Here is a 24,122-nt window from a genome sequence, read left to right as displayed (position 1 = left end):
ATTGTGAAATCCCTGAAATCCATTATGTTATTGGCGGTAATGTACCTACCTACCTACTTACTGACCCACTAGACCTAGGCCAATTCGAACCTACACTGATATCAGAAAGTTATTTGAAATATCTTATTTACCTACTTATCGTGCGTCTTGCCCGCGCCAATATTACATACACGGTCGAGTATGACTGAAATGCACGATAACTAAATAATAAGATTCAAATATGATGATGTACTTGTACCTACGTTTTAATTGGCCTGCTAGGTACTCATCGCTAAAGACTCATTTAAAGCTTGTTGTACCTAACTCACTTTCATGGTAATATTTTGTGGTAGTGTAGCGGCCAAGTAACCCGAAATATTTGCTCGTAATTCGTCAAAAATGTGCCTACGAATGTAAATCAATTGTATTGTTAGATGAGAATAATCTCTGACATCCATTGGTCCTGTCCTGACCACAGTACATAAGTAGATACGAGTAAGCATGTAATCGCTCAGACAGCCAAGCTTTACAATATTCATTGTACAGTCGCCATCAGATATATCGGAGCGGCCAAGGTGCTCACAAATATCTGAATACCTACGCCTCTATTGTCGAGGCGTTAGGGTGCGTGTTCAGATATTTTTGAGCACCTTGGCTGCTCCGAAATATCTGATGGAGACTGTAATAATGGCAATACTCAGATGAGTTAAACAAGATCAAGGACGACATAATGAGTATAATGACTAGGAAGCTGACATTTAAGCCACGTTTGGCTTTATTTAAAAAAAAACAGTAAAACGACTACAGAATACAGATCAGTCTAAATATCAACCACAATGAATTGGAAAATAGTTCGAATTAAAACTTGAGAATTATTTCTTTTTTCCTAAAAAAAAAAAACAAAATGACTTCAAACCTGCTGCGGCCGTGTTTTGAGCAAATTAAAAATTCCGTACCTAACCCGAGATCTGGCTGTGTCGTTGACCTTTAAACAAGTTGGTAAATGTAGGTAGGTAGGTACTTACATTTTTAATGGCAGTGAAATGTTAACGACCTAGGTTTATTGTGATTAAGTATTATTCCTAATGGTACCTAGGTATATAGGGCGTCCCACGGGTATGGGGCATGGAGAGAAAAAACTTTAAAATTAAAGTACTCATTGAATTTTTAATTTCGATTAATGTGTAATAACGATTATATAAAATCTGTGTTAATATAAAAAAAACTTTAATTACTTTGTAATCTGGCACTTTTTAAGGAAAAGCATGATTTTATCAATTAGTTTATAAGGGTAGGTACTGAAATAGTTTATTTATATACATTTTCAGTTAAGATATATAATATGTTAATTATTAATACATAATTTAAACGCTAACAAAGTCTGATTATTTGCCATTTCTATTGAACTCCACCTTATGTTATCACTAATTCCTAGAAAATTCGAATTCATCTCACCAAATATGAAAAGTACACTGAACATAGGCATAATTGTGGAATAATTAGCTTTCTCTACCTCACACTTTAATAATTAAAAAGACAAATATAATTCACTTGTACGCAGCTTGAGTTGTGAAAATTCACAACTTGTGTAAAAAATATATTTAAAGAAACTGACTCGACACAGTGAGAACAACTTGCCGTTCTGCCAGCAAGACACCTATCTATCGTCGGCCGTCGCTCTCAGTTTCCGACTTTGCCTAATATGTAAAATAACCGCAAGAAATTTTGTAAAATATTTGCAGTGAGCTAAAACGGGAAAATTTGAAATTGCAGCCGATGTTCACGACGTTTCATGTATACATTTAATAATTCGGTACATCTATTGATATTTTACGTGTTTATAGGTATAATAATCATGTTGGTTCAGGCGGAGTATGTCACTTTCTTAGGACGTCACATTCTGAGTTTGTCACTTTCTGACTTTGTCACTTTCTGAGATCGTCACATTCTGAGTTCGTCACTTTCTGACTTTGTCACTTTCTGAGATCGTCACTTTCTGAGTACGACACTTTCTGAGGACGTCACTTTCTGAGTACGTCACTTTCTGAGAACGCCACTTTCTGAGGACGTCACTTTCTGAGTTCGTCACTTTCTGAGTTCGTCACTTTTTTAGCATAGGTACGATTTAACAGTATAATTAACCTGCACGAAAGATGTATACTGCCAGCAACCAGAGTAGCTGTTCGACATACGGTCGCTTTTATATCCTACATACCAATACCAATCTCTGTTTGCCTTACGCCTGACTGGTAGACAATTCCATTTGGCAAAACGTCCTATGTGTCGTGCAATAAAGTGAAAATAGAGAAATAAATAATAATAAAAAACAATCTAATTATGTTTCAATCAGAGTATTTAATTCAGAATAAGTACTTAGAAACTACAAGCACCAAAACATTTAGCCACAGATTGGAGTTAGGCCGGCAACAGCTTCGATTCAATACACATAAATTTTTCGCACAGTAGGAACCATGATTTTATCATTCGCCGCTGTGATTAGCTCGTGAAGGTATCACGGCAAGCTCGCTGACACGAGTAGAAGATCATTCCAACATATTTACATTTAAACGGACTGCCGCTCCTTTCGTGACAACATATTCTTCAGCATACCGCGTCTTCTGTCATGTCTCCATAAACTCAAACGTCTTTTTTTCTGATGATAGTGTAAATTTTGGATACCTATCTGCGTATAAAATCAGCATTGCAGTTTTGTTTCAGACGATATTTCTTCTCGTGTCATCTGTGGAGAATAGGCGTCAATGGATTTTTTCTTCAAAGCGTTGCCGAATTTCAGAATATATGTTCAGCCATCAATCACTTCTGCGTATGGAGTGATCCATACTCTCATAGTTCTCATGTTCTTTATTTGTTTGTTTTCTTCCTATATAGGATACACGATGAATTTTTAAATTGTTATTACATTATACTTTTAGCCTGACAATAAAAATCTAGCATGTCGCCGATTTGACATCGCTGATTTTTTTCTATTTAAAATGCGAAACTACAAAAAGGTTATATATAAGTAGTTTGTCAAAGGACAGTCTCATTTCAAACATAGACAGAGATAATCATACTATCTTTGTCTTACTCTAGTACTAGCACCCAAAAGAAAAGGATGAGTATAGTTGCAACTATAATTAGATAATATGGTGCGCTAGCTTCGACCCGCGACTTCATCTGCGTGGAAATATGATGATGATAATAATTATGTCCTTCCCCGGGCCTCAAATCATATTCATGCCGAATTTGGCCTACCATTCGATAAGCATGCTATATACCTATACGATAAATTTAATCATATTTCTTAGAATGTCATACATATATTCGATTCCAAGGGACACTTTTTAGTAACGAGAATAAGTTAAAGAGTAATTAAACCAAATCAACACATCCCACGCCATTACATAGAATGAATGACATTTTATAAATGGACGTCTAGAGCATATATATATTATACTACTCTTTGGTCTAGAGCCAAACAAAAAAGTATGGCAGCAAAATACTTTTCCACGACGCTCCTGTTGATGGTAATAACGCTCACTTCTAAAAAAAACATTCAAACCACTAACGACATACTGTTTTAAACACTAAGTATCAAAATTGCAAAAAGAACTGCGATACAGTAAAAACTTTTTATTCCAATGACTTTAATTGTAATTGTAACATACCCAAATGACTTACGTCAAAAGTGAATAGCGAACGAATATGGAATGAATAGAGTCGCTATGGATTATGTTTCCATATTAATTATTAAGTACATATTTATTAGATGGTATTGTATGAAATCTAGAAGAGCACCAATTTACAATTAGCTTACGTGATTGATCTAATAAAACAAAAGGTAAAACTACGCTCAATTACCAGGGAAAGTTTGTGTAAAAAATTAAGCGATAATTCACCACGAGCTATCCCTAAAAGTAATTGGTTTTTCAGGTGTAAAAAGTGGTGGTGCTGTGTCTACGGAAAATAAAGAACTAAAATATGACTATTAGTCCTGCCAAATTGTTCTTGTGTTCATAATAATAAAGCTATATTGTTTCTAGACATTTAATAAATGGCGTCGCAGAAGAGGACATCGAAGAATTTTGGGAGGAAGTGGTTGATTCAATAAATAAGTATTCGCAGTAAAGTGTCAATTATTATGTTTCTGTTTCTATCGATAATATGCATAATTGAGACATTGCAGTAACTTTTAATATTTTGGCCTGACGTTTCGAGTCTGCTTGTGACCTTGAACGTTACGTCATGTCACGCCAAATATTATTTAAAAGTAAGTGCACTCGTTTAAAAAGTCGATCGACCAAATACCGGTGTCGAAAGGTGTCATTCATAAGAGAATTTAAAAAAAATATCATCATATCATTGTTTGAATAAAATATAGTTTTATTCACTTCTCTATTCCAAAACATACAGAACACCATTTTGCTTAGTTCTTTCATTACTTCTACGTACTTCACACAGTAGGTAGCATTTTTTACTAAAACTTTACTAATTCTCCAAGGCTAAAATTCTCATACATTTCACGACTCTTCTCTTTCCGTAGAGACTTTAGAGTTAGACCAAGATAAGTCTGATGGTAACCGTACTGTTCGGAAAGAGAAGAGTCGTGAATGTATTGGGCCCTATACAATATAGTCAATATACATTCCACGACTCTTCTCTTTCCGTACAGAGTCTATATAAGTTACGCTATGGTTTGAGCTGTATATTATACTACTCTTTGTGCTGTACTCTGGCGGCAGAACATTTCAGTAACTCACTATTTATATTTACATAAAATTATGTATGGATGCGATTTGAGGCCCGGGGAAGGACCTAATTATTGTTTATAAATCATCATCATCATCATTATATTTCCACGCAGATGAAGTCGCGGGTCGAAGCTAGCGCAACATATTATCTACAGTTTGTTAACTCTAATGACCTTCGGATTTTAGAAAGATACTTACATCGGGTATCGGCGGTAACACGCGAAGGTGATACTGCTGTTCTGCTTTCTTACTTACTCACAAAAAGTTTTAAACTTACCGCAAAAAGTTAGGGATACCTATTGTCTCGACGTAAAATAAGCCCTAATTTAATGACGTTATGTTTAATATTTGCTATTTGAGTTTTTGTCATATTCTATATAAAATAGAATCAGAATTTGAAAGCAGAACGTCACACCGTCATTTACTACTTCTGGCTGAAATTATATAGAGTGGTAATAACAGTCACATTTTTTTTGTAGGTAAGTAAGTATATTTTATAGTTTGTATTTTTTATTTTATCTCTAGTTTTAATTCAAATTTACTTTAAAATAAAAGAATAAATTAAAACAATAATTTTAAATTTAATTTGTAAATATAGTAAATACTTAAAAGTCACATATTTTAATATGAATTTAAATATTTACTTACCTACTAGTTATGGTGGTATTAACTACTCTATACAAGGTGGTACAAACCACGATGTCCTAAAAAAAGATTCAGTACACTTTTTCGCTAGGATCAATGTTTTAAAATATATTAAAGTGGGAAAGTCACGTATAATTTATTCTAAGGTTGTTATTTTTTAGTTATTCGCAAATAACTCGTAAACGGTAGCCCACAGCAAATAATTATCTTTTACGTAAATAATCTATTCGAGATTTCTTATAAAATAAATGCTACTTTTTTTCGCTAGGATCAACATTAAAAAATATATTTTCTATTTTCTATTACGCGATTACGTCCGATTTTACCCGAAAAACGAAGTTCATTCTGAGAGTTAACGGACTGTAAGTATAGTTGGTCAAACCAATTTGTCATTAAATAAGAACAATACAAAATATACTCATCCTTTTCTATTGGGTGCTAGTACTAGAGTAAGACAAAGATAGTATGATTATCTAATAAAATAAAATAATAAAATAAATAATTATCTCTGTCTATGTTTGAAATGAGACAGTCCTTTGACAAACTACTTATATATAACCTTTTTGTAGTTTCGCATTTTAAATAGAAAAAAAATCAGCGATGTCAAATCGGCGACATGCTAGATTTTTATTGTCAGGCTAAAAGTATAATGTAATAATAATTTAAAAATTCATCGTGTAACCTATATATGAAGAAAACAAACAAATAAAGAACATGAGAACTATGAGAGTATGGATCTCTCCATACGCAGAAGTATTGATGGCTGAACATATATTCTGAAATTCGGCAACGCTTTGAAGAAAAAATCCGTTGACGCCTATTCTCCACAGATGACACGAGAAGAAATATTGTCTGAAACAAAACTGCAATGCTGATTTTATACGCAGATAGGTATCCAAAATTTACACTATCATCAGAAAAAAAGACGTTTGAGTTTATGGAGACATGACAGAAGATGCGGTATGCTGAAGAATATGTTGTCACGAAAGGAGCGGCAGTCCGTTTAAATGTAAATATGTTGGAATGATCTTCTACTGGTGTCAGCGAGCTTGCCGTGATACCTTCACGAGCTAATCACAGCGGCGAATGATAAAATCATGGTTCCTACTGTGCGAAAAATTTATGTGTATTGAATCGAAGCTGTTGCCGGCCTAACTCCAATCTGTGGCTAAATGTTTTGGTGCTTGTAGTTTCTAAGTACTTATTCTGAATTAAATACTCTGATTGAAACATAATTAGATTGTTTTTTATTATTATTTATTTCTCTATTTTCACTTTATTGCACGACACATAGGACGTTTTGCCAAATGGAATTGTCTACCAGTCAGGCGTAAGGCAAACAGAGATTGGTATTGGTATGTAGGATATAAAAGCGACCGTATGTCGAACAGCTACTCTGGTTGCTGGCAGTATACATCTTTCGTGCAGGTATATTATACTGTTAAATCGTACCTATGCTAAAAAAGTGACGAACTCAGAAAGTGACGAACTCAGAAAGTGACGTCCTCAGAAAGTGGCGTTCTCAGAAAGTGACGTACTCAGAAAGTGACGTCCTCAGAAAGTGTCGTACTCAGAAAGTGACGATCTCAGAAAGTGACAAAGTCAGAAAGTGACGAACTCAGAATGTGACGATCTCAGAAAGTGACAAACTCAGAATGTGACGTCCTAAGAAAGTGACATACTCCGCCTGAACCATCATGTTAGTGTAGATATTATTTTTATTCTACGATTCACTTGCACTTTGCTTGATTCATTCACATTTTACATCGAAAAAGCGCCCCCTTTTAACCAAACTGGGTGTACAATTTACATATACACACCAACCAGTTCCTGTTTTCCGGAATAGCGCCCCCGTTCTTTTGTAATCCCGAAATCGGTTGATCCCGTAAGTAATTGTTTTCGTTCCCTTTTCCTCGGCGAAGACATGAAGAAAATTTTTGATGAAGACACCAATTTCTTTTCGGTTATAGTATCCGGTATTAGTTTCAACTCGAGCATGAAATCGGAGACCCGGTGCAGAAAAACAGTTGAGCGTGAAATACGTGTTTATTATACTTTATATTTTACAAAAGCGGGCGCTGTGAGCTTTGACTTGTATATTACTTACTTCGCAAAGACAACCCTTCTTTCCCACGCTCTCGTTTAAAACATCTTCTACTGTAAACGTATAAAACTTTGCTTTATTTTTATAAATATTATTACCGAAACAAGTTCAATGCAAGCTTTTCTTGCTGATTTATTGCTTTGAACATCACTACTGGTCGAGTCAATTGCAAACGCTATTTTTTAGCTTTCTTGGAAATTGCAAACTTTATTCGATTTCGACATATTTCGATTAGCTTTTTTGATCTTCAAACCATTTTCGAATTTGAAGCTGTCAGTCCCCTTTAACTAGCGACGTAGGTCGGTTCCCCAAACTATCTTGCCACAAGCCGTGCACGAATAAATAAACTAGATGAGCTCGCCAAGACCTCCATTTTTAATCAGCCAGGACTGGTGCAGAACACTTATGGCGCGTTAAAAATTAAAACAACTAAGCTACGTTGGCTGCGAATTAAATTGGCAAATTATGCATGAACGCTGTTGTACGGTGTACTGACAAACTAAATAATTAAATATGTAAAATAATAATCTTCTTCTTCCTCGCGTTGTCCCGGCATTTTGCCACGGCTCATGGAAGCCTGGGGTCCGCTTGGCAACTAATCCCAGGAATTGGCGTGGGCACTAGTTTTTACGAAAGCGACTGCCATCTGACCTTCCAACCCAGAAGGTAAACTAGGCCCGTATTGGGATTAGTCCGGTTTCCTCACGATGTTTTCCTTCACCGAAAAGCGACTGGTAAATGGGCGTTTTCTAAATTAAATATTGAAAACCCGATTCTCCCAGATCCTGGTGTTTTTGGGTTCTTTCAACTCAGATTCACTAGCATATTCAATCCTGATGATAAAAAAATTTGTCCCAAAATTTTGTATGAAAATTGTACATTCCACTACCTACGTCACGTTACATACAAGTGAAAAATTTTCTCATACTAAAAACGTGACGTAATGGAATGGACATTTTGGGACATCTTTTTTAATGGTAGGATGGAGAGTGCTGTAAATTCTGAGCAGAATGAGCCCAAGAATGTCCAGATTTGAAAGAATCGGGTTTTTGATATTTATTTTAGAAAAAGCCCTAATATCAAATGATATTTCGTACATAAGTTCCGAAAAACTCATTGGTACGAGCCAGGGTTCGAACCCGCGACCTCCGGATTGCAAGTCGCACGCTCTTACCGCTAGGCCACCAGCGCTTCTTAAATATGTAGAATAATAATATTAATATAAAAGCTCTATATAGGTACGAGGTCCTTTCTGTTTCGATGTAGGTATTTTATTCAATCAAACAAAATTTTATACAGCTAAGCATGCCGTTTGTTCCTTGCATACGTACCTACCTAAGTGACTGTAATAGTCTTCTAATTATTTAATAACAAAAGTGAAGAAAAAACTGGACAACTTTTTTACGGAAAACTAAAAAAAAGCGTACCTAGACTAAACAACGACCTAGTCAAGAACAAGAAAAAGGTCAAGTGGGAAACGATAACAGATTTCAGAAATTTAATTAGTTGGTATGTTTTATCATATTTTAGCATCATCTTAGCATTTTCACCATCGTTCTACCGTTCTACTTTGTCTCAGTGAAATTTTAGCAAAATCCCGAGAGAAATTTACATCGCGGTAAACGCGTAGGTATATCAATTTGATGGTAAACCATTAATTTAAATTGTGCATTCATATTTGTCTGAGTTAATGAAATATTCATTCTTAACGATTCCATATTTATATGAATAAAATAATCAAATTTATCTGAACGCTCAATTTGCAATTTGCGTGCGTGTTAAAACGGTTTAAATGTATTAAATATACCACTTAAATACAATTAATATGTACTACCTTAACTTTTGCTGCGCAATCTTATTTGTATGTATTTTAATGAAAATGAATAACCTCTATAACGTAACATGACGCAGCGTTGTTTTTTTCTGCGTTAAAGTGATTTTCGGATAGCGACTGCAAGTACTGCAACACCTTCCTCAAGAATCACTCTATTGATCGGTGAAATTTGTTCAGTAAAACGTATGAAATACGTTCAGTAAATTTTGAGTTTTGGAGTTGTTTTTTTAAAAGATGTAAATAGCGATTTGGCGGATTACCCTAGATTTGCGGATGCTTGGTGGCGTAACAGTCGTACACGGTCCCATCTCGTAATTTAAATACGAATTAGAAAATTTGCACCCTATTTGATTTAAGTAAAAAGGTTTTCGTTTTACAAGAAAATCATTCGTCAGGTAAACAATACCTACCTACTGCGGTAGTGCGTGTGTACTTAGGATCTAGTAAAATACTTACATGTCTCAAATCCAACTGTTTGCATTTTAAAAAGCTGTCCAGTACATAGTTTCGAACACAAAAATAATACAAAAATACCAAGAACAGCTCTCGATAACATTTTACAAAATGGAATAGGACCGCTTGTTAGCGTAAACTTGAAAAGACTGGGTTTTTAAAAAAGATCCTGGTTTAAACTCGTCTTTGTATGAGATGATACAATAAGAAGTGTGGTCTCAAACCGGTGGAGCTAGCAGGGCTGCCAGTACATAATTTTTGATTATACGATCCAGTGCCTGCAATACGCAATTCGATTGCATTATACGAGAACACAATAAAAAAATGATTAATATTAAATCGATATTTTGAAAAACTGGGGTCTTACCGCGAAGGCCGAAATCGCAAATTGCGGGGGTCTTTCGCTTTTACTCCTATGAAGGCGTAATAAGAGTGACAGAGAGGGACGCCCGCAATTTGCGATCTTCGATTTTTGCAGTTATAGCCCTGACGTTGACGTACGGTTCCATTAAATTTTATAACAGTATTGACACACTGTTTTTGAAGTATTGTCAGTAATTTGACATCGGTGTTTTTTTTTTCGTATCCAATTATACCGATTGACCACCTATACGTAATAGATACAAAAAAAACCATTATACGAATTTCGTATGCAAGTCTTTGATCTGGCAGCCCTGGGACCTAGTGAAATTATATACGGGTAATGACCTAAAAAGCAGTTGATTTCCAACTGCGGGAAATATTTAATCTGTATAAAATATTTTCCGATATAAAACTGTACCTAATTAGGCTAGTTTTCTAAAGGATCATTAAACAGCTTTTTACGAAACATATTCATAAAAAGGAAAAGTTAACCAATAAGGAAACACCACAGTATATACTGTTTCGTAGTAGTAGGTACTTAAACGTTTCAGCAGGTATTAAATATGGCACTTGTATCAAATATTTGGTAGGGAAGTCTGAAGTGGGTAGGCGCCGTTTTATTGTGAAATTTAGTGTAAAAATAGAAGTATGAATATGAAAAAAATAGGTTAGAAAGTTAGATACAGACACTAAGTGTTAAAATTAGTTTTGTAATTAGATTCTCCTCGTTTGTACGTTACCTGCTTAAGGCTCAGGGTAGGGCAAAACGGGTTGTTTGAGTCTTTCGTATTTTGTAATAAATAATTATTATATTTCGATAGGTAACTCGATAGGTTGAATGGAAAAAAAATATTTTGTAAAATCAAAGAAAAATTTAAAACTTTTAGGCACTCTCCGATATCTCATCCGCTTTAGGCCACCCTTCCCTACAATAAAAAAGTGTGCACAGTTTTTGCCGTGTTTTATTTTATCAAAACTTCGTGTAGGTACCTATTGAGGACTAAAACGGGCGAACTAAATAAGCTATAATATAAACCTGAACACAAATTTAAGTAAGGACTTATTTTATGGTAAACACACCATTCATTCTTACTTTCAATACATTGAAATATAGCCAGCATATCCTGAATCAGAGCTCAACAGGACAGCAAAGGCGACTAGAGTAAAGGGCCTGATGTGGGCATTAATAAAAGATTTCGGGGCCTGACCTGCGTATACGATGAAATATGAAGCTATCAACGTACAGCCTCAGTTTTTGCTGTGAACGGGGGGAGTTTTTCGCTCAATTTCTAACCTTATTCTATACAGATCGTATATACGCATTGGCTTTTTAGGGTTCCGTAGCCAAATGGCAAAAAACGGAACCCTTATAGATTCGTCATGTCTGTCTGTCTGTCTGTCCGTCTGTCCGTCTGTCTGTCCGTCCGTATGTCACAGCCACTTTTTTTCAATCAAGCCGACTCGAGTCGTATTTGTTTCCGGACCAGTGAGTCTCTATGAAGTTGTGTACTTGTATGTATGAAATACAATTTTGTATAATTTTATTTCATACATACGAACTGAATCTATGAATAATTGTTGATTGACTGAATGTGAGTTGATTCGACCATCGGGTTTGGTTGCGGTATCAGGGCAAATTTATCAAACCGTAAATTGAGTCCCAGATAATAGTAGGTATGTATCATGATTATATACGTAAAAAAAATACAGAATTTCTGTAGTTTTCGAGATTTAAAGTAGAAACAGAGTTCCATTATATTTATGTAATATCTTCTTGCGGGACTACTAAATGAAACTGGTACTTTTACTTGAACAACTGGAGGTATATTACAACTTTATAAAGCTTTATATTAGTCGCAATGTATCGCTTTGCATCTTGCTTGTGGTTACTGGTGCGAATTTTTAAGTCCAGATATGTTTGCGGTTGAGAAAAATATTCCAAAACATTATGGGTTTTCAGCCACGTATTTATTAGAATGTCCAATATAAGGGTTATCTCTTAAAAGATTATTACGATAAAAGAATGTCCTGTAGGTAAATCGGTCGTCGAAAGTTATCTGTAAAGTATCCCAAAAACCCAATTCTTTTTTACTTAAATATCAGATAATTGAGTAACAAACATTTAATTATACAAACATACAATATTGGACTTTTATGATTTTACCTATTTTATGATTTCTAGCAAGTGTAAGAAGTTGGTTTTATATAGGTAACAAAACTTCCGTGAGACAATTTATATACCTTTTAAATATTTTAAAATGGGTCACTCACGTATTTTAAGTAAAACATTGTTCATCATTGATTTAGCCGGCACAGAAGTGGCCTTTTTCTGAAATGTGTGTTGACCCTAATACTGAAACGAGGGTCAGGCAAGCCTCCACCCAGCCTCTGTCGCATCGCCCGCTCCGAGCGTCGAGCAGAGGCGGTAGCATGGTAGGATTTTTATCGCCTGTCACTTTCGTGCTTACGTATTTGTTAGAACGTGACAGGTGATAAAATTGCGACTATGCTACAACCGCAGGTATCGAAAAGCTGTAGCTCGAAGTGGTCCGCCAACGCGAGAGGCCCCGTTGAAGTTCTTCGTTTATGCTCCATGCATTACAAATGTCGAGGAATATGTGACCCGTTTGTATTATAATATATTATGTATTATTCCACAAACCTCAAAAAAGACCTTCCTGACTAATTTAGAAACACTGAAGTATACTGTAACTACTATAACTAATGTATAGTTGTATACGTAGTTGCAGTGAACACAAACATCACACCTACAGAGTTTGCTGCATATTATTTCGACGGATCTAGTAAGGCAAAGTTTCAGCAATGTTAGTACCTATTTCACGAATAATTAACAACTCCCGGCATAAACGATTCTAACAGCCATATTCGAACTTTAAGATACGTCAAATACTAGAGATTGAAACGATATGGAATGGATATGTCAGTGTCAAACAAGTGTCAAAAATTGACGTTTCTTCAAACAAACGCGTCATTTTGACACTTGTTTGACACTGACATATCCAATACTTTGCGGAAATGTGTGGCGATCGCTTATAATATTATAGCTCTGTCCACACTTAATTTGTCCTTATCGCTTTGTTTCGCTTGTCAAGTAACAACACGTATCATGACCGGTAGTAGCCGTGAAATGATACGCACACACTGTCAGTGTACGTAGGTAGTACTTTTATTAAATCTTTAACCTACAGTCATCATCGTAATTATGGCGGTTTCATGTTTCATCTGCTACTAATGATGCTGACTGTACCTAATTGTAATACTTTTAGATTACATTACAATTTTCAGGCAGTTATATCTACCTACGCCAAAGTTACTTCCTAATGCTTGTGCTTAAACGCTGGCGCTCTATGAAAGTTGATATTATTGTGTTCGCACTGTGCAACAGAATGTTTACAAAATTGTATATTTAATTGTACAAATAAACTTTAGGTAAACAATAAAATGTGGCAAAACTGGAGCGTTTATAGCACCGCAACGAAACTCTTGCTGGGAGATATGATATGAGAATTTGGAATATACAATGTAAAATGCAGTAAGATTAATTCATTATTATGCAATTAGAAACATGTTTACGCTTTTGCACCTTATTTTATTAAAATGAGGCAAAAATGTAGGTTGGTATCACATGACTATAGATGACTGTGCGAAATATTGTGTACAGTCACCTGCAATAATATGTTACTCTTCGAAGGCCGCAAAAATATGTGACACGCTCTTATGGCTCTACAAATAAGATCGTGTCCGATATTTTTGCGGCCTTCGTTGTGTAACATATTATTGCAGGTGACTGTACAAATAATATAATAAATAATGTTATTTAGCATAAGGCGTTTGAAGGACGTGTATTTGCATCAAACTATTGATGTTAAAGATGTTGATTTTTAAAGTAACGTATTTATTTCTACTTGTTTCCTATTTATTAAATTAACAATATTTAAGAGCCTACATAAACTGAGGTAGGAAGTTAGACATCTGGCTTAGTCCACTTAATACCTACCTACTATACTAAACTGAATAAGTTACTAATCATTATAATATTTGTTTATACCCCAGTTTGTATCCAATAACATATATATTTACCATACCAAGAAATCATTTTTATAATGAATATTTTCAAAATTAATAATATATGAAATACCTAATATCTGGGTGACCGAGCTTCGCTCGGAAAACATATAAAAACTAGAAAAAGCGCGTTTTCCCAGAGATAAGACCTAGCTAGATCGATTTTTCGCCCCCAAAAACCCCCATATAGTAAATTTCATGGAAATCGTTAGAGCCGTTTCCGAGATCCCCGAAATATATATATATATATATATAAATAAATAAATATATAAATAAACAAGAATTGCTCGTTTAAAGGTATGAAGTACCTATTTATATAAAGCCTGACCAGTAATATATTATGATCTGATCTGTATAGGGTATGAGTTCCAATGAAATTCGGCAACATGGCGTGTGATCATAATATTCCTGGTCAGCCTTACAATCGACTCTGTACTAATAACAAGCAGCAAGTATGTAATATATTCCTAACAACGCCAAAGTTTCAAGTGGATAGGATTACAGGCGGCGAATTGTGTAAAGGGATACCAGATACAAATTTCCAATATCTTGTCAATAGCTGATTATTGAATTTCCAAGTCCTGGTAAATACATTCAGTAGTAAGGACGTTGTACATTGGACTTTGTATAAAGACTATTTTCTAAAATCCCGAAATTTTGATTTTAAAAATATCCCCACCTTTCTAAAAATATTTGAGCGAATCAACTTTTTATGTCAGTATTTTCATGGCGTCTTATTGTGCTTTCAATGGATTTCAATTGACAAAATTATTTTTTACTCCCAAATTATATTAAAATGGTAATTCGATTGGCAAACATGCTAATTTATAGTCTGCCCAATTCAACGTAATTTTATGAAAAAAAAAAAAACCGTCAGGTATGGTAGTATCGGACATCAAACTGTTATTATAGTATCTATCTATCTAAAGACAGAATTTACCAAATAATCATGTTAATTAGTAAAATGTGTTAAATAAAACATTTCTTCTAAAGAATGTATAAGTATCTGCTGTTTTCACACAGTTCTCGTCGGGCAAAAAACAACAGAAAGACATTATTCTTCTGACAAGAAATAGCTGATCCTCTCATTTCTATTATTCCGGTCGCAGCTATGACAAATGAGCGAAATCCCTTATATGTAAGGATACACCCTGACGCGTGGTAACCCTTGGCATGTAAGTAATGTGCGCTTCGCACAGAAATGCTCATTTCATCCAATACTGAATGTGGTCTGTTACAAATCCGAACCGAATAGATTCCTGCATCGATACCCCCAGAGACACTTAAATGATAAACTGACAGTCTCATACAAATTTGCGTTTTAATCCTTGTGTTCACCAACTTTGTTTTTGGAACTAAAGATAACTACAGGCATAATACACTGTCAATGTTATTCGCGATAAAGGTACGTCAGTATAACCGCGAATTTGAAAAATGCTGGATTTCACTATCCATCAATATTTTTCTTTTAAATTTAAATTTTTATTTGATGTCTGCGCCTGAGAACATCAATATAGTGATACGACTTACGTAGTGTACTGACTATCGAATGACAATATTATATACGAGTAGAGTTTTTAACCCTACATAATTTTTGTAGCGTTTCACACCAAATTGAATTCCGTCGTCTTCTGTCAAAGTTGAAATAAACAGAGTTATAATATGTATATGAAACAGAAGCAACTAAAATGATACGTCGACAGCAATAATGAAGAATGTCATTCAATATGGAGACGTCCAGTTTTTAAATTTTACTTGTCTCTAATACGTAATTTGCGCTGTAAATGTTGCGATCCGATTTGTAACGTACCCAGTTATACGTCTTGCCTAGTACCTAACTTGCTAAATATACAAAAGTATAATAATATTTCAAGTACTTATATATTGTTAGTTTCCTCCGTTGGATAAGTTTTCACAAACTCTAAAAATATATTCCCACATCCTGTGCCAAGGAATATGCTGTATAGAGCACGTTCCATAGATTGCGGTCGATGTCAATGGTAGTCTTATCCGCCCCCGGATCGGAGAAACATTTTAGGACTTAATCCAAGTGGGTTTTCCTGTCTAAAACTTTACTGTTTTGTTAAGAATACATTCAGCCTTAGGTATATCATACATAATTAAAATTAAAATATAGGTACAGGAATTTACGTAGGTAGAGCTATACCTACATAATTTCCTCTAAAGTATAAAAAGGGATATGTTATCATCCATATATAAGTAGCTCTGCCCGCGGCATGATCCCTTGACATAGCTGCCGTTGTTTCTTTGATCCCAAACCAAACACATTATTTTAAGTTATATAAAATTGAACAAAGCGAAATATCACCACACCGGTCACATCAACTGGCTTGTTCACCGCTCTTTTTTTTAAATAATTGTATTATTTTATATTTCAACATAACGTGTAGGTAACAGCTGAGCCTAGCATCAATTCTGACGTATGATTAAGTATTAAGCTTTAAATAGGCATTTTAGCTTAAATACTATCTTTACGAGCATGAGAATCAATATTATTTATTACAATTAATTACACTGCATTTTAGCGGTAATATATTGTTTTCCTGATATGTCAGGGTAGTTACCTATTTAATCCGATAATTAAACCGTGCATTACGTACGACAACAAAACATCCCTAAGTAAGATTAATTTGAGTTTTTCGAAGTAGATTTATTGGGAAGATTGGAAAACAACGTTCGCACGGACGCGCCGACCGTTTCATTCGGCTGATCATTTGTCAGCGTCCTCGGGCTATCTGATCAGAAAACTGAATGAATTTGGGAAACGTTCCCCTAAAACCTTCGTGCGACTCCTGACTATAGAATAAAATCTCAACTACCGAATGATGCCGTAAAATTGAAAGAAAATTGATTTCTCACGCGCGTAATACTCCAATTTAGGCCAATGATACTGCAATAATAATTTTATTGAATCAACGTCGCTAAAGCAGCGAAGCTCTAAAGACAATAACACTTAGAAAAAGTTAAAAACCGTATTTTATTCATGTCAGCCAAACAGTTGGAAGTTACTTGTTGAATAATTTGAGTCGGCAGTAAATGGCGTTTCATGATTGGAATATTGTCGTGTTTACGATCGTTCTCCGCCTAATAGAATACCGTATTGTATTGAATTTTAAGGGTCCAATGAACAGCAGAACATTTCTCTTAATTAAAGTCTTAAGGATCCCACTGTGCATCACTACCAATTGTTAAATATATTTTTTCCCTTAAAACGAAACTCTTCACTAATGACTCTTCACTAATTGGAATTACACACTTAAGTAAAAATACTTGGCCTTCTTTGGCAGTAGTTAAACATAATCATAACGTATAACTAGGTATCTCTAAAGGGACCAAAACTTTGCAATTAGGGGGTCTTTAGAAAACATTTTTCCTCCTGGGAATAAAAATGGGAAAAAGATGTCGGAAAGACGGTGAAACTCAAACTTGTACAAGTTTCATAATCCTTTAAGTAGGTAGACATTTTGCTTGAATTATGAAATTTTGGAAATCGGCTAAGTATTGAGCTACTTGTGTATTATTTTGTAGCCTATTCATATACATTTTGTGTACCTGTTCTTAAGTGGAGGACCGTTTTTCCATAAAACGTACTTCCCATTTTCCTCTCTGGTAATATTAATATTAAAAAAATATTTTTACACAATTTGATGTAAGTAGCAGGGGGCAATTTAGACTGCGGGATAATTTTAACTTATCGAAATATCTTCCGTGTTTTAGGTACATTATTAACTAGAGTGGCATATATTATGTCCAGCTAACGAAAAAGTTGTGTTGTGTGTGCAAGAAACCACCTAGGTATGTAAAATTAGAAACCATGTTTATAGTATTAAACTTTACACCAAGCACGTACGATACTCTCCACACCTTTATTTCAAAAGTTAATTTCATTGCCAAGTTCCTCGCAGGCATGTCGTGAAGTTATGTTAAGAAAACATAAATTATGTGGTAATTATTAACTTCCATAGTAGGTGTGCAAAATGTAACATTAATTTACGAAGGATTAAGTTTTAATATACCGTTTTGTACGGCAATGTTGCTACAGTCGTAAGGGTTATTCAAAATATTATTATACTTATAATTATCTTTTACGACCGTTTGGTGCGTCCCTTTTTAACTGACTGGCGGGAAGAGTAGGTGTTTTAAGAGTATCTTTTAGGGATGTCAATTTTATTTAAGGTTATTTAAGGTTTGACGGGTTATTAGATTTGTCTCAGTTGGTGAGCTTGTCAATCAATAGTGGGCAGAATATTTTAATTAAATTAGTTTAATGATTTCGATAGCATAGGAGGTTCATACAAGTTTAATATGTTTCGAAGCGCTCTTTTAATTATAGGTTGCGAATATAAACTAGTCTAACCAGTAGAATGTACTAGAAATTAGGACTCAGTATTCAGTAATTTATTAAAACTTTACTTTTGGACTTTTAAAAGTTTAAAAGTTTACATATTTTATTTTTCACAATTAAAACGAACTGTAAAAAAGTAAGAAAGTAACTAATCTATTTTTTTAAAGCTATAGTAAGGTATTTTATTAAAACTATAAACATAATTAATACCAAACTTACAATAAAAAGTAACCTAAAATTAAAACTACCTCATCATCTTCCTCGCGTTGTCCCGGCATTTTGTCACGGCTCATGGGAGCCTGGGGTCCGCTTGGCAACTAATCCCAGTAATTGGCGTGGGCGTAGTTTTACGAAAGCGACTGCCATCTGACCTTCCAACCCAGAGGGTAAACTAGGCCCGTATTGGGATTAGTCCGGTTTCCTCACGATGTTTTCCTTCACCGAAAAGCGACTGGTAAATATCAAATGATATTTCGTACATAAGTTCCGAAAAACTCATTGGTACGAGCCGGGGTTCGAACCCGCGACCTCCGGATTGCAAGTCGCACGCTCTTACCGCTAGGCCACCAGCGCTTCCAAAAATTAAAACTACCTACAGAACTAAAACTAATACCTAATACTAATATCTAATTCTAATAATAGGTATGGTATATTCGATTACAAATAATTATCTTATGTGAGAGAAAATGAGAAACCACATAGAAGCTCCGAATTTGATCCATGCAGTTTCCCGAACGAAAAACAGGATACATCACGTTTTTACCAAGAAAATAATTATGTGCCCTCATTTATATGTAAACGGGGAAAACATGATTCACTTATTGAGACAAAAATTGAAACTGACGAATTAATTTAGCAGCGGGCCTTTCTGTAATAGGCTTATATATTATATGAGTTCGGAGCGGGCTGTCGGTACTGGGAGCAATAATTATGTTCTCTTTAAAAAAATCAAAATAATTTAATCTGATGTAAAAAAATTAATAAAAATGTGACACGTCAATTTAAAAGATATACTCTCTCTCAAAAATCTTAAATAATGTGACATTTGTAAAATAACAAATAATGAAGTAGGTACTTAACCCTCTGCAACTGTGGTGATTTTTTTAGAGAGATTCTACTGATGTGACGTCATTTTCGATAATTCATTAAAAATAAACGAATGGCGAAATGGTAACTATTGTCTTATATAACGATCATTCCATTTATAATTTAATAAATTCAATTGTAAAATAGGTTTAAAATGTAATACATAAAAATATATATAATAAACTTTAATGACATCACAGTTTCTTACAATTTGTACTTAGGCTAATAAAAAAATGAAAAAATCTTAACAATCAACAACTTCAAGTAATTATATTTATACCTAATAAAAATTTAAAGAAAATCTAAAGACAGAATAAGGCACTAATCAGTCCTGAAGTTGGTACTTATTTTAAAGGATTTTCCTCGATCAACCATGTAAAATATAATTATTTATGTGGTGAGGTCTCTCAGACACTTTAGAAACATTCATATTTTTGTGAGGTGACGTCTGACAGACACCATAATTACTATGAACAAGTATATATTTTTATGAGGTGAGGTCTGTCAGACCCAGATCTTATTGCTGTGCTCACGTCTGTGGGACACCCGCAGCTCATATCTTCCGGTGCATGCACCACGTTGCCGCTCGGGCATCACTGTCCGATGCCGCGAGTCGTTTGAGGAAGGTAACGAGCGAGACAGAGCTATATCGGCCCGTACGCCGACATAACAACAAATAAATTATTTGGCGGTGTCTGATAGACCGCATATCAGTCGCAGAGGGTCAAACAGAAATTAATTTACACTTAGATATGTATCTTTGAAATTAACGCAGTTAAAAAAACACTGTACTTATATTATAAATATACAAATCCGTTCGATACATTTCAAGTAAGCGTGATATATTATATTTTGTTTTACGTTTTGTTACATGTTGAATTATGTTACTCGTATTGCTCCCAGTATCACTCGCTCCGAAAACCGGGTATTAAGGACCTTATTTAAATATCTCAAACGTACCTCATGATTTATTTCTTTAAGAAATGTATCGTTCGATTCATCTAAGTATTTCAGATGCCATTTAGATGACTTATTAAAGCCAACCGAAAGTAATAAAGGTATTATTTATGCTATCGTTCCGTAAGAAAAATATGGTGGAAAAACAGACACTGTGTATAATATGCGGACGAAGAGTAGCTGTATTAATTAAAGTGCAATGTTAAATTAGGATATTTTTTCTGTTAATGAATTTAATTTTGACAGCAGTAAAATTTTAGAGTCAAAAACGTTTGGGATAGCTGGCGACTTTTCTGAAAACAATGGAAGTTAATTTTTTTTTTAAACAAAATAACTCATTTATTGCATAATAAGTGTTATAAAATGAATATAAAACTAAAATTAAGTACAACTAATACTAAAGCTAAAAAATTAAAAACGCCTATCAAAGTTTTGGGCCTTTGGTAAGGTGCCCATCACGCAGGCAGCGTTCCCGCGCTGGATTGCTATGGCCAATCTTTGCGCGAGAAAGCTGCCTGCGCGAGGGTCACCTGTGGCCTGCCTTAGGCGTTTGCTGAGCGCCTTGTGGAGCCCCCGAGCCCCCCTACCCCACGGACCTAGTGTCTCGACGCCAACGGCTACAAATTCGTAGTGTGCGCCGAGACAACTATATTTATTCGCCTTGAAGCGTTCTCGGGCGTCAGCCGCCGCCCCGGCCTGTTTGCTGGTGGCTGAAATGTAGGACGCCGCCAGCGTATCTGCGCAAATGGAAGTTAATGGTTTAGGTATATTTTAGTAAGTATTTTATCACACAACTTTTAAGAAGTAGAAGGTTTGTACATGCCTGGGCCCAGCAAGAAAATTTGGCTTTGAAGTTCACAGTTATGAAGTGGATTTTAAGATGTCCACAGGAAAGACCCATAACCTTACATCATATTAAAAAAAGTTTTCGGCTCTTAGTATAAAATAGCTAGTTATATAGTCGAGTGACGTCACGAGCAAAATTTTTTATATATATTTTAGAGTTAAGTTAACTGACGTAAAACGTTTATATCCTACGCGAGTCCTATCTCTTTATTTCGTCGCTGTTTTCTCGTGGCCCGCCATATATTTTGTTCTTTATTAATGTGGTTTTACACCCCTTCTTGATAGTTCAAACGATATTAGAATTCCCGTAACTCTATACTATGCGGAATCTGCATTAGTTGCTACATCTAAATGTGTCGATTTTTTGTGTGAGAGCATGTGAGATTCTAAAAATCTTTCGTAACAATCATGTGAAACCGGGTTACAGACCTGGATGTACATTCAATAAAAATAGGTTTACTGTAGTTTTTATCTTACAGTTTTAGTTTTAGTTATATATTAGGTATATGTATTTATATTATATGTATCGTATATATTTTGATGGACTTGCATATTTGTATGTTATTTTTTTAATTTAGCTTTGCGGTTTATATTTTGTTAGTACTAGTAGCAGTTGCACCGCTCACAATCTCTCTGCTTTGCCTTCAGGTTGTCTGGTAGAGAATTCTTTTGGAATTAAGTCCGCCTTTTGTACGATAAGTTTTTCTTTTGTGCAATAAAATTTAAATGAATAAATAAATATAGTTGATTTGTACCTACTTTTGATTTTTGAAATCATTTACGTTACGTACAGTATACGTATAGTTTGTAGCTTTCTAATAGAGCCCGACGGCTAATACTATTGTCTATTGTTAAGTAAAACCGCTCGTGCCACGTGCCACAACCATCTGCATAAAAAATCGTTCGTTCACTTTACCCAGGTAATTGAATTACAACTCCTATGGAAATCGCAATAAGATTCAAAATGGACTAATGGATAAATATGTGTGTGGTCCGTTCAACTCAGTAACCGAAATACTGAGTGCCGGCGAGTCGAATGCTACAGAACCAGTCTAAAATGTGTCATCGAGATGCGTTATCGGAGAGCGCACCTACACTGGTTTTTTGAGCATTGGACTAGCCCGCGCTCAGGTGCCAAATAGAATAATTAAGACCCTTTTTTGCAGGTAAGTAGCACGTGCGGTGTTACTTAACAATAGACAATAGGATTAACCGTCGGGCTCTATTAGAAAGCTACAAACTATACCACGCTGCATAGGGTAAGTCTGTGGGTGGGCGGTGCGCGGGTAAATATAATGTGCATAATATAAGACTCCTGCCAAAACTTCTGCCACTTAAACTGAATGAGCTTTGCATAATAATCTTCATACTTTCCTCAAGTGGTATGAATTAATCAGACCGCTACAGCAACGGAATTATAATGAAGTGTGGGACGAGTACGACAACTATTGATTTACAACTGTTTGCCAACAATGGCAGCACATTGTTGGGACGCGTTTAGAAGATTCAATTTACTGAACGGAGTACAATTGAAATTTACTTCACATGCCAGGACGCTTGCATTCGATTCCAGTTTGTTAATTTGCTAAGTTGGACGTAAAATTGCTGCTGTGATGCGAATTACGGTTATTATTTACTTGAACGAATGATGCTTACCTATTGAAGTTCAAATATGTAGGTATACGTATTAAAATATAACAACGGAAACAAACATTTCCACTTTTGAAACCAAAAACTAAGCTTATTTTAAACTCCATATCATTTCATTTCATTTCTTTATTTGCATTCAATATACTATACATCCATCCTATGTAAACTGCACTAAAATCCTCAAAAATGTTTATATTTTTTAGCATTGTCGTCATTCTTATGAAAACCTTCCGGTTTTTTAAAATATTTCTATTTAAACCAAACGTTTCTTTTCACTCATAGAAAACGGTCTTAGTAATATTAGTAGGGCCGAAGATTTGTCCCGGCTGCAGGAGATAAGCCTAAAACACGATGGCATTACTTAAGTTGACAGATTTTATTGCTTCCCCGTTTTCGTTTTTATGACACCAGAAATTTATAGTCCACGCGAATGCCCACTTATTTCTTTTTATGTTTACGAGATCCTAATTTGAACCATCCTTTAGGCGGTTTGGATAAATCCGTCACGTTTGGATATTCGATGCATAAAAGGACCATGATGATCCATAAGTAGTAAACAAGGGGTCACACTGTGTGTAGATTATAGTGAATAATGAAATCAACCATCTTACATTAATTATTTAGTGGATCTTGGGATTAATTGTGTGTAATCGGTTGCCAGTTGGTTATAAGTAGGTAGGTAGGTATGTACCTACGTTAAAGTTAGGCTTCTATTTACAAAAATATCAAGAGTAACCGACCTAACCTGCTGGTCAGGAAATAATGCTTGTAATGGAATTTAAAAAAAGATAGAGAAAAAATTAAAAAACACGACTGCAGTTAAAAAGCGAACTGAAAAGCTAGAAATAATTTTTAGTTATGTTAGGTACTGAACTTAATGAATGTAAAATAGAATATAAGTGTTCAGTCAGGATAATAAACAGCAATCGGAAAAGTTTAGGCTCATTTAGGATCGTGACTGTAGCTGCATATTTTATTTCGATTGCAGTCGGGGATGCAGGT

General features: G+C 34.9%; 1 protein-coding gene across 1 annotated transcript in view; it reads right to left on the bottom strand.

Annotated features, from left to right (window-relative positions):
• Window positions 1-23,657, bottom strand: part of LOC134651684 (uncharacterized) — a 34,993-nt gene extending 11,336 nt beyond the window's left edge. The window contains exons 1-2 of the mRNA XM_063506785.1: window positions 23,579-23,657; window positions 21,155-21,361 (exon numbers count right to left, since the gene is read on the bottom strand). Of these exons, the coding sequence (XP_063362855.1) occupies window positions 21,155-21,361; window positions 23,579-23,657 (286 nt within the window). The remainder of the gene's footprint in view (window positions 1-21,154; window positions 21,362-23,578) is intronic.
• Between the last annotated feature and the right edge of the window lie 465 nt (window positions 23,658-24,122).

This window comes from Cydia amplana, chromosome 10, assembly GCF_948474715.1.
Source record: "Cydia amplana chromosome 10, ilCydAmpl1.1, whole genome shotgun sequence".
Lineage (NCBI taxonomy): Eukaryota > Metazoa > Arthropoda > Insecta > Lepidoptera > Tortricidae > Cydia > Cydia amplana.
This window is presented reverse-complemented; position numbering and strand designations above follow the sequence as displayed.